Below are 13,854 nucleotides of genomic sequence, written 5' to 3'. Positions count from 1 at the left end.
CATGAATCTCATCCCACCAGGTTTCAGTAAAGCCTATTAGGTCATAAGAACTCATATTTGTCTTGTTTCCCATACTCTGTTCATTAATATAGAGTCAACTGAAGCCATGAGCCGTTCCCTCCAGCTGCTTCCTGCCCCTTAGCAGATTTCTGGAGCACCTCAAGTTTCCCATGCATCAATGATGCCATTATCCCCAGTACCAGGTATACTCCTGTCATCTGTAATATAGGCATCCCCCCCCCCACTTACGCAGGGGTTATGTTCCTGGCCCCCATACACATAAACAAAAATCATATAAGTGGGGAGCACCCTTTAAATGCCCTCTCTGCCACTCTATCTCCAATCCATATCAAAAACACTGTATCCAAACATATTCACAACTAGAATTGAAGCTGTGGGGCTGGCAGGAGGCTGGAGGACTGGAGAGAAAGAGGCTGCTGCTGCTGCACTACTCCACACATCAGCTGTTAGGTGGGGAGGCTGAGCAGCATAAACAAAGCCCTGCTGTGCCTCCTGTCTCTTTGGGGCTTCCTCCTCCCTCACTGATGTCCTCTTCGGGCTCTGGGGAGCGTCTCCTTGAGAGTCATGAGGATTCTCCAGCTCTCCCACCATTTCTGGGTTTGAATCAAATTACTTATTTCCTGGTGCCATACATGCACAATTGTGCACGAGTTGATTGTGCGTAACTGGGGGGCGCCTGTATGGTCTCCCTGATGAGGTTTGTGAGACACATTCTTGCCAACCGCTGTTTTCTTCTCCGTTCTTGGGCCATGATGTTCAACAGGAAGGAGTGATGAAAAGACCACCTGTGCCCCAAGGCATTTTACATTACTATAATAGTAGGTCCCATTTGACAAGCTACTGTTGTTTTCCTTTTGCCTTTTGGGCTTCTCTAGATTATCAGTTTATACTGCAGTAATTGCATGATTTTTATTCATTTGCTTCAGAGGGTTCCAGTGTCACTAACCCATGCCTAATCATCTTCCTTTAATATTTTTAAAACAAGTTCCCCCCCCCCAAAAAAAAAATTACTGGTTTTAATCATTGAAAATTATGAGGCCAGTTAGAAATTAAGAATAACTGTTGTATTCTTAATTTCGTTCAGTTTCTTAGTCCAAGCTCTTTATTGTGGATTTGTAAAGACTGCACTGCTTCTTCTTCAGTGCTGATGAATGCAATGCCTCATAGCTTGTGACTATTCCACTGTGGCAAAGCCCACCCCCACCATTCTGTGCTACTCCTACAAAATGGGGCTAATACAGCATCAAAGCCAAAATCAGGGATTTCAAAAAAATGGCTTTGAAGGACCCTGAGTATTTTTATTATTGGTGAATGAAGTTTATTTTATAATATATGAAGTAAAATTTACATGCCATGAGTCTATTCCTTCTGTTCTCTTTACAGCACTGTATTCAGTAGATATATAACCAAATTACATTTTGTTAGAGGCGCTCCAAAGCAAGCCAGGGGGACACATACCCAGTCTTGGTTCCACTGGTGATTCCCATAGGTGGCTTGGATCAGAATGTCATTTGCAGTTGGGATGACATCTATAGCTACTTTTTGCCAGTATCCATCAAAACAGTTCTCTGCTCTTTGCAGATAGTCCACACCCTACCTACAAACTGCAGATCTGTTCCCTCTAATACTAGCCATTACTATACTTGGAACTTGTAAACGCTTCCACTTGTACCGTGTCTAGAAAGCATGCATTCGAGCAGTTTTGCATTTGCCCTGCTGCTTTCCCCTGGGAAACCCCACCGTTTCCCGCTGAATCAGGACAAATGGAAATTTGTGGAAAACCAAACTACAGTGGTACCTTGGTTTACAAACTTAATCTGTTCCGGAAGTCCGTTCTTAAACCAAAACCGTTCTTAAACCGAGGCGCACTTTCTCTAATGAGGCCTTCCGCCGCCGCTGCCCTTCCACTGTTCGGCTTCCATTCTTAGACCGAGGTAGATTTCACAAACTGGGACGCTGCTTCTGGAGTTTGTAAACTGAATAGTTCGTAAACAGGGCTGTTCTTAAACTGAGGTACCACTGTATCTTCTTTTTTTCCAGTTCAGCGGTAAAGCATAAATGTTTTCCCAGGGGAAAGCAAGGCATGTGGACAAGGTCTTGCTGTGTCTGCAACGTTTTAGGTCTGTGGTGACAGAAAAGCCTTTCAGGTGCTAGCTGACTAATCCGCCACCTTGCCTAAACATAATCCCTCTTTGCACACGTCTTATGCTACATAGCAGGATTTGTTTGCAGTTATTTGCCAGATGAACGTAAAAACAGCAACAGCTAAGAACAGGTGAGTTGCCTTCTTCCATCTTGTATAGCTCTGCATCCCTGTGAAGCTCACAGGCAAGGCATCATGGAGGTGGCTGCCCCCTGTTCTGGTCAGCAAAGGTATGCTGCCCCTGAATAGTAAGACCCTCATTTTATCAATGGCTAATAGCCACTGATAGCTCTTCTGGGTGTCCTCAGTTTGCTTGACATGGCTATTTTCATTTTGCAATGCCTGAACTCAACGGTGTGAGAGTAAGAAAAGCAAGTCCAACTGAAAGTGCACATAGGTTCTCTTCTGTTTGTCATCTATAACAAATGACCTCTTTTGTGATGAGTCCCTGTAAGGAAGAGAATAACTTCCTTTCCTTGACACTTCAATGGCTAATGAGCTTGTTTCTAGGCCCAAGTGAAAGTGGGTTGCCTAAGTCGTGTGTCATTCATGGGTTGCCATGTTCTAACTGGTCAAATGACCTGAAGTTGTGAATGCCTGACTTGGGAAATGAAAGGCGTTTTGGTAGGTTTAAAAAGAAACAAACAAGATAGGTGCAATCCATTTGCTTTTCCTCATTTGCTGGAGAGCTCAAAAGCCACAAGGACTATATCTTAGTTAGTGAATAACTTCAGCCTTTTGGGACCTGTGTTTCAAGTTCTGGTTGATCCTGCCACGAGATACGCAGTGAAGAAAGGCAGCTGCCTGGTGTCTTGCTATTTTTATTGGCTTCCCTATAGATGTGTGTATCACATCTTAGGGCCAGGACTTCCACAAATTAGCTCTGTATGTGAAGAAATCCTTCCTTTTTGAGTTGAGGAATTGATTTCATAGTGACCCAGTGTCCTAGTGTATTTAGAGAGGAGGACTTCACTCTTGACACACCATCAGTGATATGGCTAGAGTTGTTGCAGTGATCCACATTGTTAAGCTATTGCAATATCTTTGGTTGGCTTAGGGCAGTAGAACCAGGGGCGTTGCTAGGGGGCAGTGGGGGCGGTACGCCCGGGTGCCAGGGGAGGGGGTGACAAGCGACGGCCCCTCCCGCCACTCCCCAAGGGAGTTTGTGCAGTGCTGCTGTTCCTGGGGCAACGGAGCGAGCGGCGGCACATGGAAAGTGGCCGGAGGGGCTGCTGCTTGTCACCCCCACGCGCCGCCGCTCGCTCCGTCACCCCAGGAACAGCAGCGCACGGTCCGACGACGGAGTGTACCTGAACGAAATGTCGCGCAGGCGCATTCCATCAGCGGGCTGCCGCCGCTTCCGCAGCCCCCTTTTAAGCCGCAGAGTGAAAAGGCGGCTCGTGGGGCTGCTGTGCGCGATTGGCGGGGAGCTCTGCGGCTTAAAAGGGGGCTGCGGAAGCAGCAGCGGCCCGCCGATGGAGTGCACCTGCGTGACATTTCGCACAGGCACACTCCACCGTGACGTCACATTGTGATGTCATGGTGCCCCGCCCCCAGGGCGTTTCCTTTCGCCGCCCCGGGTAGCACGGAGCCTTCCTCCGCCACTGAGTAGAACAAACTTTTTCCACTTGTGTAGAACTGCATTACTTTGAGGCTCTTGACACCCACTCAAATCTCATTTTCTTCTAGGAGTGAATATAAGAAAAAAACTGGCAGTCTTCCTAGAAATTAAAATTATCCAGTCTTATGCAGTACTTCATAACAGTGTCACACAAATCATTAGTATTTTTACATTTAAATGGAAGGTGGCTGAATCTAGCCTAATGTTTAAGTAACTTTACTCCACTACTGAAAGACACAGGAATAAGTACTTTAACATAAAGAGAGAGCAGCTAAGACGTTTGGACAGCAAACAGGAAATAGATATTTTTTTACAGGGGAGTATCGCCTATACTTCATCTCTAACCATTAGCGGTTGCAAGAATAGTCCTGCTGTCCCCAGAATGCACACAAGAATAAATACCCACAGGAAAATTCGATCAATGACCATGGCGACGTATTTCCAGTCATCTTGAGTCTGGAAAATAAAAATATTTTTTTTATCAGTTCAGGTATAACTTTTATAAACCTATTGTGGTAGTATGAAAGTTCTATACAGTGTGATTTGATATAACAAAATCAACTGTGTGAAGGAGCTCCATGGCTGGACTGGCATTGCAGTGTCAAAGTTTCCTCACCAGGACCATCAGCCTGAAAAGGTTCAGAAAAGAGCAGCCAAAAGGATCGAGAGGATGAAAAAAGGCAGCGTGTGGGACTTGAGAGGAAAAGCTGAGTAAGAGGCAACATGATAGGAGTGTTTCAAGTATGTGTGACATGGAGGAAGGGGGCAGAAAATGTTTTTTGCCTCACAACACTTGAACTTGACATCTAACAAAGCTGAATGTTGGAAGATTCAGGACAGGAGAAAATAAAGTACTTTACACAGTGCATACTTAAAACTATGAACTTCTCCTCCCACAAGAGGCAGTGAAGGCCTCCAACCTAGATGGCTCTAAAGGAAGATTAGACAAGTTCATGGGGGAGAGGGCTATTGATGGCTTTTAGCCTGGATGGCTGTGCTCTGCCTCTTCTGAATACCAGTTGCTGGAAACCACAGGAGGGGAGAGGGCTCTTGTGCTTGGGTCCTGCTTGCAGGTTTCCCAGAAGCATCTGGTCAGCCACTGTGAGAACAGGATAGTGGACTAGATGGGCTTGATCCAGCAAGCTCGTCCTATGTTCTTACTGTAAGTAATACACAGTAAGTACTACAATGAGTAGCAAGTAGCGTTATCCACGAATTTGTCATCCAAGTCTGTACATCTTGTGATAGTGAACTCCATGTGTGTGGTGGACTGAGGTGCAAGTGATAGGGAAGCCCAGAATCTGAAATGGTGAGGAGCCCTTGCCAGACAGAGGAAACGGTACTGGGCTAGGTGAACAAATAGTTTGACCTGGTACAAGATGGCCTCCTGTGGTTCCTCACCCCTGCAGTCTGATGTTTTGTTCCCTGGGTACACATGTTTATTGCCCTGCTCTGCACCATGACTTGGGAACCTTTCACTTGACAGATGCTAATGGACTATGACTCCCATCATCCCTGACCACTGGTCCTGCTAGCTAGGGATTATGGCAGTTGTAGTCCAACATCTGGGGAACCAAGGTTGAGAAAGGCTGATCTGGAGGGTCAAAGGTTCCCTAACCCCAATTTAAAGTGTGGTGCATGTAGCTTGAATAATAAAGTTTGCCCATACCTCCTTGGCTTCATTTTGCATTCTCATATTTTCTGCAATGTATTTAATGCTCTCGATCGCATCTCTCATTTCTGGCGATACTACGAAAGATGAAAGCAGAGCGTCTACAGATTCAGAACTGGAGCTCTGGGTCAGGTTGCTGTTCACCTTGACGTATTTTATATGTTGGTGTTGGTAGCAAACACAGGTCGTTTCTTGGCACGGGAGGCCGTCTTTGTAGCACCTGGTCTCTGTGCCGCCAAAGCAGTCCAAGTGAGAGAGCTCCGTGTTGTAAGACGGCTTTGAGTCCTGTCCACCGTCAGCTGATTCACTGGTTGGCCTGGTCATGAACATGATCCTGGGGAGAAAGTTCAGGAAGATGGTTTTCACCCATTCAGGCATGGTGTGTGTCCTTGGTGTCCTGTAGTGTACATTGAGCACAAATACCGTAATGACTATGGAGAGAGTGACAAATATCATGGTGAAGAGGAGGTACTCCCCAATCAGTGGGATCACTAGAGAGGTCGAAGGAATGGTCTCTGTTATCACCAGCAGGAAAACAGTCAAGGACAAAAGGACCGAGATGCACAGCGTCACTTTCTCACCACAGTCGGAAGGCAGATAAAACACCAACACGGTTAAGAAGGAGATCAAGAGGCATGGGATGATCATATTGATGGTGTAAAATAAGGGCAGCCGCCTGATATAAAGGGAATAGGTGATGTCTGGATACACGGCTTCACAGCAGTTGTACTTGATGTCATGTTTGTAGCCTGGTGCCTTAATGATGGCCCACTCTCCGCTCTCCCAGTAGTCCTTGAGGTTCATAGTGGAGCCAACGAGAACCAAGTCAATCTCGGCTTTGTCGTAGGACCAGGAGCCAAACTTCATGGTGCAGTTCTGGTAGTCAAATGGAAAGTATGTCACGTCTATTTTACATGAGCTCTTAAAAATAGCTGGTGGCATCCAAGTCACATTCCCGGTATAATTCAACAGTGCTTTGGTTTTGTCGTCCACCTGGAAGTCTCCAACAGCACTAGGAAGTGGGGGAAACAACAGACCCAAAAGTTGTGTTGTCCACATTGTCACATCACTTTGACACCTTTTTAAAAATTCAGCATTTTAGTGTGAATTTCTCCTAATAGATGCATTTTTGCAAAGCAATTTCCCCTAATGTGATGCATTTTTGAGTGTTATATTCAGTAATGCATTTTAACACACACTTCACCCTAGCATGTGCATTTTTGCACCCCTCATTTGGCTGGAGAACTACCATTGCAAAATTTGGATAATTTTTAATGTTGAAGGTTGGCTGTGTTTCAGCTCTCACATTGTTTCAGAAATTATTAAACTGCATTGCATTTACCCCCCTCCCCCTCTGAAACTGTGTTCCTCCTGTTGCAGTCAGTGTCTTCAGACTCTTGTTGGAACTGAAGCAGGGGGCCAAAGGTTGCCCCTCTCCCTGCATGCCACATCCCTGATCCTGCAACAATTTACCTTTATTAAAAAAAAACACAATACAATGAATTGCTTGAACATAATTAGCATCATATCTATCAGATGTTTGGGAAATGCTGCCCTGGAGGGATGGCTGTTCTGCAAGGGGTATGTACAGCCTCTTTCTCGATGCCGCCTGATGTATATTGATGGGATTTAATTAGTGCCCCAATGTAGCAATTATTGTTCTTTACTGTTACGGGAAGCTACCAGATTAGAAATGTAATGCTACCTCTGCCATACTCTATTCAAAGTTCATTACACATTTCATTTCTTCAGTAGAAGATACTGTACCATGTTAGAGAAACAATGGAACAGAAAGGGAGGCATTGAGATTCATCTACAGCAGGGGTCGGCAAAGTTTTTATGGCTTGGGCTGGTTCATGGACCCGCAGACGCTGTGGTGGGCCGGAGTGTGCGCATGCACACATGCACAAACACTATTTCCGGTGTGGAGGAAGCATGCGCAGCTTCCCATTGTCCTGCAGCCAATGGGAAGCTGGCCAGTGTTGCGGAAGGCAGTCCGTGGTCTGCTCGGCGCTGGTTTAGTGCGGTGCATGGGAGCCGACCGAGTGGGTGACAGGGGTCCATGGGCTGGTTAAACAACCCCCATGGGCCGCTTGTGGGCCTTGGGTTGCTGACCCCTGAATTACAGGAATCCTAGAGTTGGAATGGATCAATAGTCATACAGTCAAGCCCCCTGCAATACTGGAATTAAAACTAAAGCAACCATGACAGATGACCATCCAACCTCTGTATGTCTGGACAGCTTAGGTTGTGCCAGTCCATAACACAGACACACTACTGAGACAAGAAAGTCTGGTGTGGATTGGATTTGTCCAATGTAAGAAGAAAAAGCTAGCAAGGGAGTGGATTGTGGATTCAGATCATCACTTTGCCACTCCTGATTTTGACTTTTGCAAGCAGCTTGTAGTGAAGACCATCTAGTGGCCCTTGTGTGATTGTGTGATTCCTGCTCTATGGTCCCTGGAAAGTCTGGTGATCCCTGAGATTTGTGAAACGGTAAGAAATTGCAAAAGGGAGGGGAGCAGGGTGGTGGTGCACAAAATTACTTCATGAAGGAGAAAGGTGATACCAAGGCTTGGTCTGGAAACCTTGCCTGATGAGGAATGGTTGAGAGAGTTGGGAATGTTTATCCTGAAGAAGATGAGAATGACAGGGATATGATATATATCTTCAAGCATCTAAAAGGCTGTTCCATAGAAGAGGGAGCAAGCTTGTTTTCTGCTGCTCTGGAGGTTAGGACCCAAACCAATTTCAACTGACAAGGGAGTTCAACTAAACACTAGGAAGAACTTTGGGAGGTTGAGGGCTGTTCCACAGTGGAGCAGATTCCCTTGGAAGGTGGTGGACTCTCCTTCCTTGGAGGTGTATAAGCAGAGGTCAGATGGCCATCTGTCCTGGATGCTTTAGTTGAGAATACTGCACTGCAAGCGGTTGGACTAAATGACTCTTGGGGACCCTTCCAGCTCTGTAGTTCTATGGTTCTATGTTTAAGGATGCATTTACTTTTCAGAGAAATAGCATGAGCAGTAGTGTATATGGGGATTCGTTCCTTTCCAAATGGGCATTTAACAAGGAGAGTGCTGTGTCTTTTGCTTTTGGATGCTCTTGGGTCTTTGCTTATGTGGGTCTTGGGTAACAAGCCACTCCTAGTCAGAGTACTGGGCTGGACAAGAGACCAATGATGTCATTGTCTAATCCAGTGCCAAATGTTCAGTGTAAACTAGAGTGGGAATCTGTGGTTCTCTAGATGATAGTGGACTACAACTCCATCCACCCAGTGGCCTTGCTGGTGGGACACAGCTTCCATACCATGGATTTTACTGCACCTTTGGAAAGGGAAATATGCTAAAACATAAACTTTTAAGAGTAGACCAGATTGTATAATCTTACTTGTTATATAGCACAATATCTGGCTTCCAGATCTTCTGCGATGGCACTCGAATAAACTGAACACCTCCATACTTCTGTGGATTCCATTTCAGTTTGTAATCGTTCCATATCTAATCAATGAAGAAGAAGAAAAATCAAGCAGTATTTTAGAATTTTCCCGCAACTTCCTATTATGACTTATTTATTTATCTCACTTGCTGGATCATCACCTTGTCGTGGTGAGTGAATTGAAGTGCAGAGTGTTTGAGGACCAGGACATTCGCAGGGAAACCAAAATGCTTGTTTACAAAGCTATTGTACTACCAACCTTACTGTATGCTTGTGAAACATGGACCACTTACAAACGCCATCTCCAACTCCTCGAAAGATTCCATCAACGGTGTCTCCGAAAAATCTTACACATCACTTGGGAAGACAGGCGAACTAATATCAGTGTACTGGATGAAGCAATGATCACCAGTGTTGTAGCAATGATTCTTCAACATCAACTTACCGGTAGTTGGACAGGTCATGTTGTGCGGATGCCTGATTATTGTCTTCCAAAAGCAACTACTCTATTCCGAACTTTAAAATGGAATGCATAATGCTGGTGGTCAAGAAAAGAGGTTTAAAGACTGTCTTAAGGCTAATCTAAAAAAATATATAGTATAAACACCGACAACTGGGAAACACTGGCCTGTGAGCGCTCCAGTTGGAGAACAGCCTTTACCAAAGGTGTCATGGACTTTGAAAACACTCAAACTCAGAACACAAGGGAGAAACGTGCTAAGAGGAAAGCACACTTGGCAAACGCTCACTGTGATCAACTCCTGCCCGCGAACCAATGTCCCCACTGTGGAAGGGCATGTAGATGCAGAAATGGCCTCCACAGTCACTTACGGACTCATTGTTAAAACCATGTTTATGGAAGACAATCTTACTTGAGTTACAGTGATCGCCAAAGAAGAAGATTATTTATTTATTTGTTTATTTATTTATTTTCATTCATTCATTCATTTAGTGTGTTTATGTGTCTCAATGCAACTTACAGAATACAACCAGAGATAAAAAGAAATGTGAAAATCAAATGTCAAAACAACACAAAAATTAGACCCAAAGTGCTCGCTCACTCACTCACTCACTCACTCACTCTGTCTATCTATGCTGGGAACCATAGTTTATCCCTTGCAGAGCTATGATTCCCAACACCCTTATCAAACTACAGTTCTCAGGATGCTTTGGGGGAAGCCATGTTCTTTAATTGTGGTGTGGATGTGAGCTTTCTCTTCCTCCTACACAAACACACCCAGCATTCCATCCCTGATAAGCATTGGGAATGTCTTTTTGTACACCTGCAAACCTCACAACCCCCCCCCCCAGCCTGCTGTTGATTTCCCCTTGTGCATGGGTGGTGCTGTTTGGGCTGCCTAAGAGAAGCATTTGTAGGGTAAACATCAGAAATGTAAGGAATGATGGGTCACCTTGAGTGATCACATTTTTCACTGGCTGGCTAAATCTGCCTGATAATGTAGGGTTGCCATGTGTACGGAATTTCCTGGACATTGCCAGGATTTGGCTGTCAAACAGAAATCGCTTAAATATCTGGGAAAATCCAGATATATGGCAACCATGTTGGAAGTGTAGATTTTTGCGAATTTCCTTAAAAGTAGATCTTTTTTGGGGGGGGGGAGATCAATGACTTTTGTGTCTGGATTTTCACTTTTTGAAATACGGCACCCCTAGATAATGTTATAAAGTATTGTAAAATGGGGGATCTGTAGTTTAGGATTTGCTCTCCCTTTTCTGTTTTCTCAAAGGGGGAGGGCACCCAATGAGATCTCTGAATTCCTCACACCATTTCTGTGGGATTTCTTCATTCCCCAGGATGCTGTTATGATTTATTTAATGCCAACAAGACAGGCAACCACTAGGTGTCAGAAGAGCATAAAAGGTGTTTCCTATTTCTGACTGTAGCTTTGGGGTTTCCTTCTTCAGTAGGTTCCTTGAACACATACAGGTAGGTGTATCATGTATGAATGTATGTATGGTGCTTCATATCTCTTCCCTTTTCCCAGCTATCCCCCCCCCCCCAAGATAGGGCACTAAGCTACAATTTTCAGCACCCTTAACAAATTGCAGTTCCCAGTTTTCTTTGGGGGAAGCCACGGTATGTGCTTTAAATGGTATGTATGCAACCTACATATATAACTGAAAATACTTCTAATGCAGGGGTCAGCAAGGTTTACCTTGCCTGGGCCGGTTCACTCCCGTGGAGATCCCTCTGTGGGCTGGATTGTGCATGCGCTCACACACGCATGCCCACCATTTCCTGCATCTGCACAGACGCGGTTTTCGGCGCTGCAGAAACGAGTCCCCGCCCTGCACTGTGCCAGTTTAGCGCAGCGCACAGGGGCTCGCCGAGCGGGTGGCTCAGGGGCAGCTTGTGGGCCAGTTAAACGACCCTGTGGGCAGCTTGTGGCCCATGGGCCTTAGGTTGCCTACCCCTGTTCTAATGTTTTTTTTATTGTTGTTTTTTACAAAAATCCCCGAGGGTTCCTTCTGTGGTAGGGGCAGGGTTTTTTTGGGGGGGTGGGGTGTTACTTACATGTCTCAGCCATAAATTAGTCTCCATAATCTGGTTCACTTCATCCTGGGAAAAGAAAAGTCATAGCTGGGTTTGAAAACCCTCATCCAAGTTACATTCCAGGTGTAATTCAACAATGCTTTGGTTTTGTCGTCCACCTGGAAGTCTCTAGGGATCGAGAGAGTGGTTCAGCCCTTTCTCTTGGGCCTGGCTGGAGGGTTGCTCTGCAACCCAGGGGGGAAATGACGCAGATAGGTTCCTTTACTTTCAGGTCAGTTATTGCTATGGCCATTATTATTAATAATAATCCACTCTTCACCCCAAGGCAGGTTGAAACGTTAAAACACAACATTAAAAACATTTTTAAATAAAAATACTTTAAAAAAACATTTTAAAAAATCTTACAGCCATAAAAATAAGGTGGATCCTAAAAACATAGACCTTAAGTGTCAAAAGCAAGGGTAAAGAAGAAACTGTACAGTGAAGGCACCAGGCGGGCCTCTGTGGGGCATACACAGCTTAGGGGCCACCACGGAGAAGACCCTCCACCCCCCCAAATAACCCTGAGGGGGAAAGAACTACCAGGAGGGCCCCCTCTGCTGATCCCAGTACCTGAGGGTTTATAGGGAAGGAGGAGGCTTTCAGGTATTTGGGGCCTGAATTGTTTAGGGCTTTGAGCACCAAGGTGAGTACCTTGAAAAGGGCTCAAAAATGAACTGGCATCCAGTGCAGTTGTTTCAAAATAGGTTATGTTAGATGATCTGAGTAGAACCCCAGCCAAGTCTTCCCCCTCCTGCCCCTGTTCACAGCTTCTGTACTAGGACCCCCCCCCCAAAAAAAAGAATGCTGGGCCAGCGGAGACTGGCTGGGCTCCCCATTTTGCAGTTCACATCCCACCCATTCACCAGAATTTTTGACTTCCAGAGTTGAGTGGCAACCTGACACAAACGGATTATTTCAGCAACTGAACTGGGACAAAAAATACAGTCTCTGGTCCAGCTTTCGCCAACCAGGTGCCCTCTGGGTGGTTTATTTAATTTGTTACTGCCTCTTCCAATTTCATCCCCACAATGTCTCTGTGAAGTAGGTGAGAGTGAGATACGGTGATTGGCCCAAAGTCACCTGGTGAGCTTCATGGCCAAGATGGGGATTTGAACCTGGGTCTTCCAGGTTCCAGGACTCTAACCACTATACCACACTGGCTCCCAGTCTGCCCGTCAGTTGTAAAAGTCTGAAAACAACCGGAAGGCATCAAGGCTTCTCTTGCAGTCTACTCACCACCTTTACGAGTTGCGACAGGGACACCTCGAACCAAATCATGACCGGGTCAGACACATTCTCCACAGGCCTGATGATGTTGTTGTAATTGGCAAATAGCTCATTGTAGAGTCGGTGTTCAGCTTCGGAACAATGGCAACCTAAAAGAGGGGAGGGTTGGAGCACACACACACCTCACGACATTTTGGCCTGGATTTCTGAAACATTCTTGGCTCGGTCATTATTAATTGAATTTGTTAGTCTCTGTATCTTGCCCGGGGCAACTTGCAACCAACTAACCACAGAGGCTACCTCCATAGATATAAAAACCAAGAGGAAAAAGAAACACACAGAAAACTTATGACCCACTAGGTCCCAGATAGTGAAAGCCTAAAGGCTTGGTTATGGAGGAAACGGTCTATGGTGGAACGGTCTGCCTCGGAAGGTGCTGGGCTCTCTTTCATTGAAGGTTTTTAAACGGAGGTTGGATGTCTGTCTGCCAGGGATTCCTTAGCTCGAATTTATGCATTGCAGGGGGTTGGACTAGATGACCCTTGGGGTCACCTTCCAACTCCACAATTCTATGATTTCTGGTGAAAATTATATAACAAGCCATGGCCCTTCTGCAACTGTCCTTATTCAGTGTGCCTCCTTCACCACCGACAAACTCCATAGACACAGAAGACAGCAAAACAGAGAAAGTAGTTTGGGATTTATTATTTAGATGGAGAGATACCCAATTTAATTTATTTGGTGCACATGCAGTTACAGAAGAATGACGTTGGATGTGGTGTGTTTAAGCAGTATAATGTGTATATCTAGCCAGCATTGGGGATGCAATGAGTTTGGAAACATTAAAGCTGAGTTTGTAGAGTTTTCCCTTTCCTCTCCTTTCCTTGCTAAATTAAATCATGGAAAGTGCTGTTGATTTACTTGTTCTGAATATTGTCAACAGCTACTGACCTCACAAAAGCAACTTTGCTGAATTGCATTCTGTAAGCTAAAATGTGCCTTTTAGTGGGGATGTACTGAGAGACATTGGACACAGCCTGTGTTTGTCCAAGAGTTGATGCTTCTGGGGGAGGGGGGTAATTTTTATTTTATAAAGTGATTAAAGCATGCTAGAGCATGCCATGTCGAATTAACATTTGACACAATTCACAGAAATCCATTATAATCAACTACAA

The 13,854-nt window shown here is 45.2% G+C and overlaps 1 protein-coding gene across 1 annotated transcript; it reads right to left on the bottom strand.

Annotated features, from left to right (window-relative positions):
- Positions 1 to 3,963: 3,963 nt before the first annotated feature.
- CHRNA3 (cholinergic receptor nicotinic alpha 3 subunit) lies at positions 3,964 to 12,856 on the bottom strand. The gene is made up of 5 exons (XM_033160701.1): positions 12,689 to 12,856; positions 11,432 to 11,476; positions 8,848 to 8,957; positions 5,455 to 6,469; positions 3,964 to 4,241 (listed from the first exon to the last, which is right to left on the bottom strand). The coding sequence occupies exons 1-5, from the start codon at positions 12,728 to 12,730 to the stop codon at positions 4,113 to 4,115; spliced, it is 1,341 nt and encodes a 446-aa protein (XP_033016592.1). The 5' UTR covers positions 12,731 to 12,856; the 3' UTR covers positions 3,964 to 4,112.
- Positions 12,857 to 13,854: the final 998 nt, after the last annotated feature.

Source organism: Lacerta agilis, chromosome 9 (assembly GCF_009819535.1).
Source record: "Lacerta agilis isolate rLacAgi1 chromosome 9, rLacAgi1.pri, whole genome shotgun sequence".
Classification (NCBI taxonomy): Eukaryota; Metazoa; Chordata; class Lepidosauria; order Squamata; family Lacertidae; genus Lacerta; species Lacerta agilis.
The sequence above is the reverse complement of the archived record's forward strand: the minus strand, read 5'-3'. Positions and strand labels throughout refer to the sequence as shown.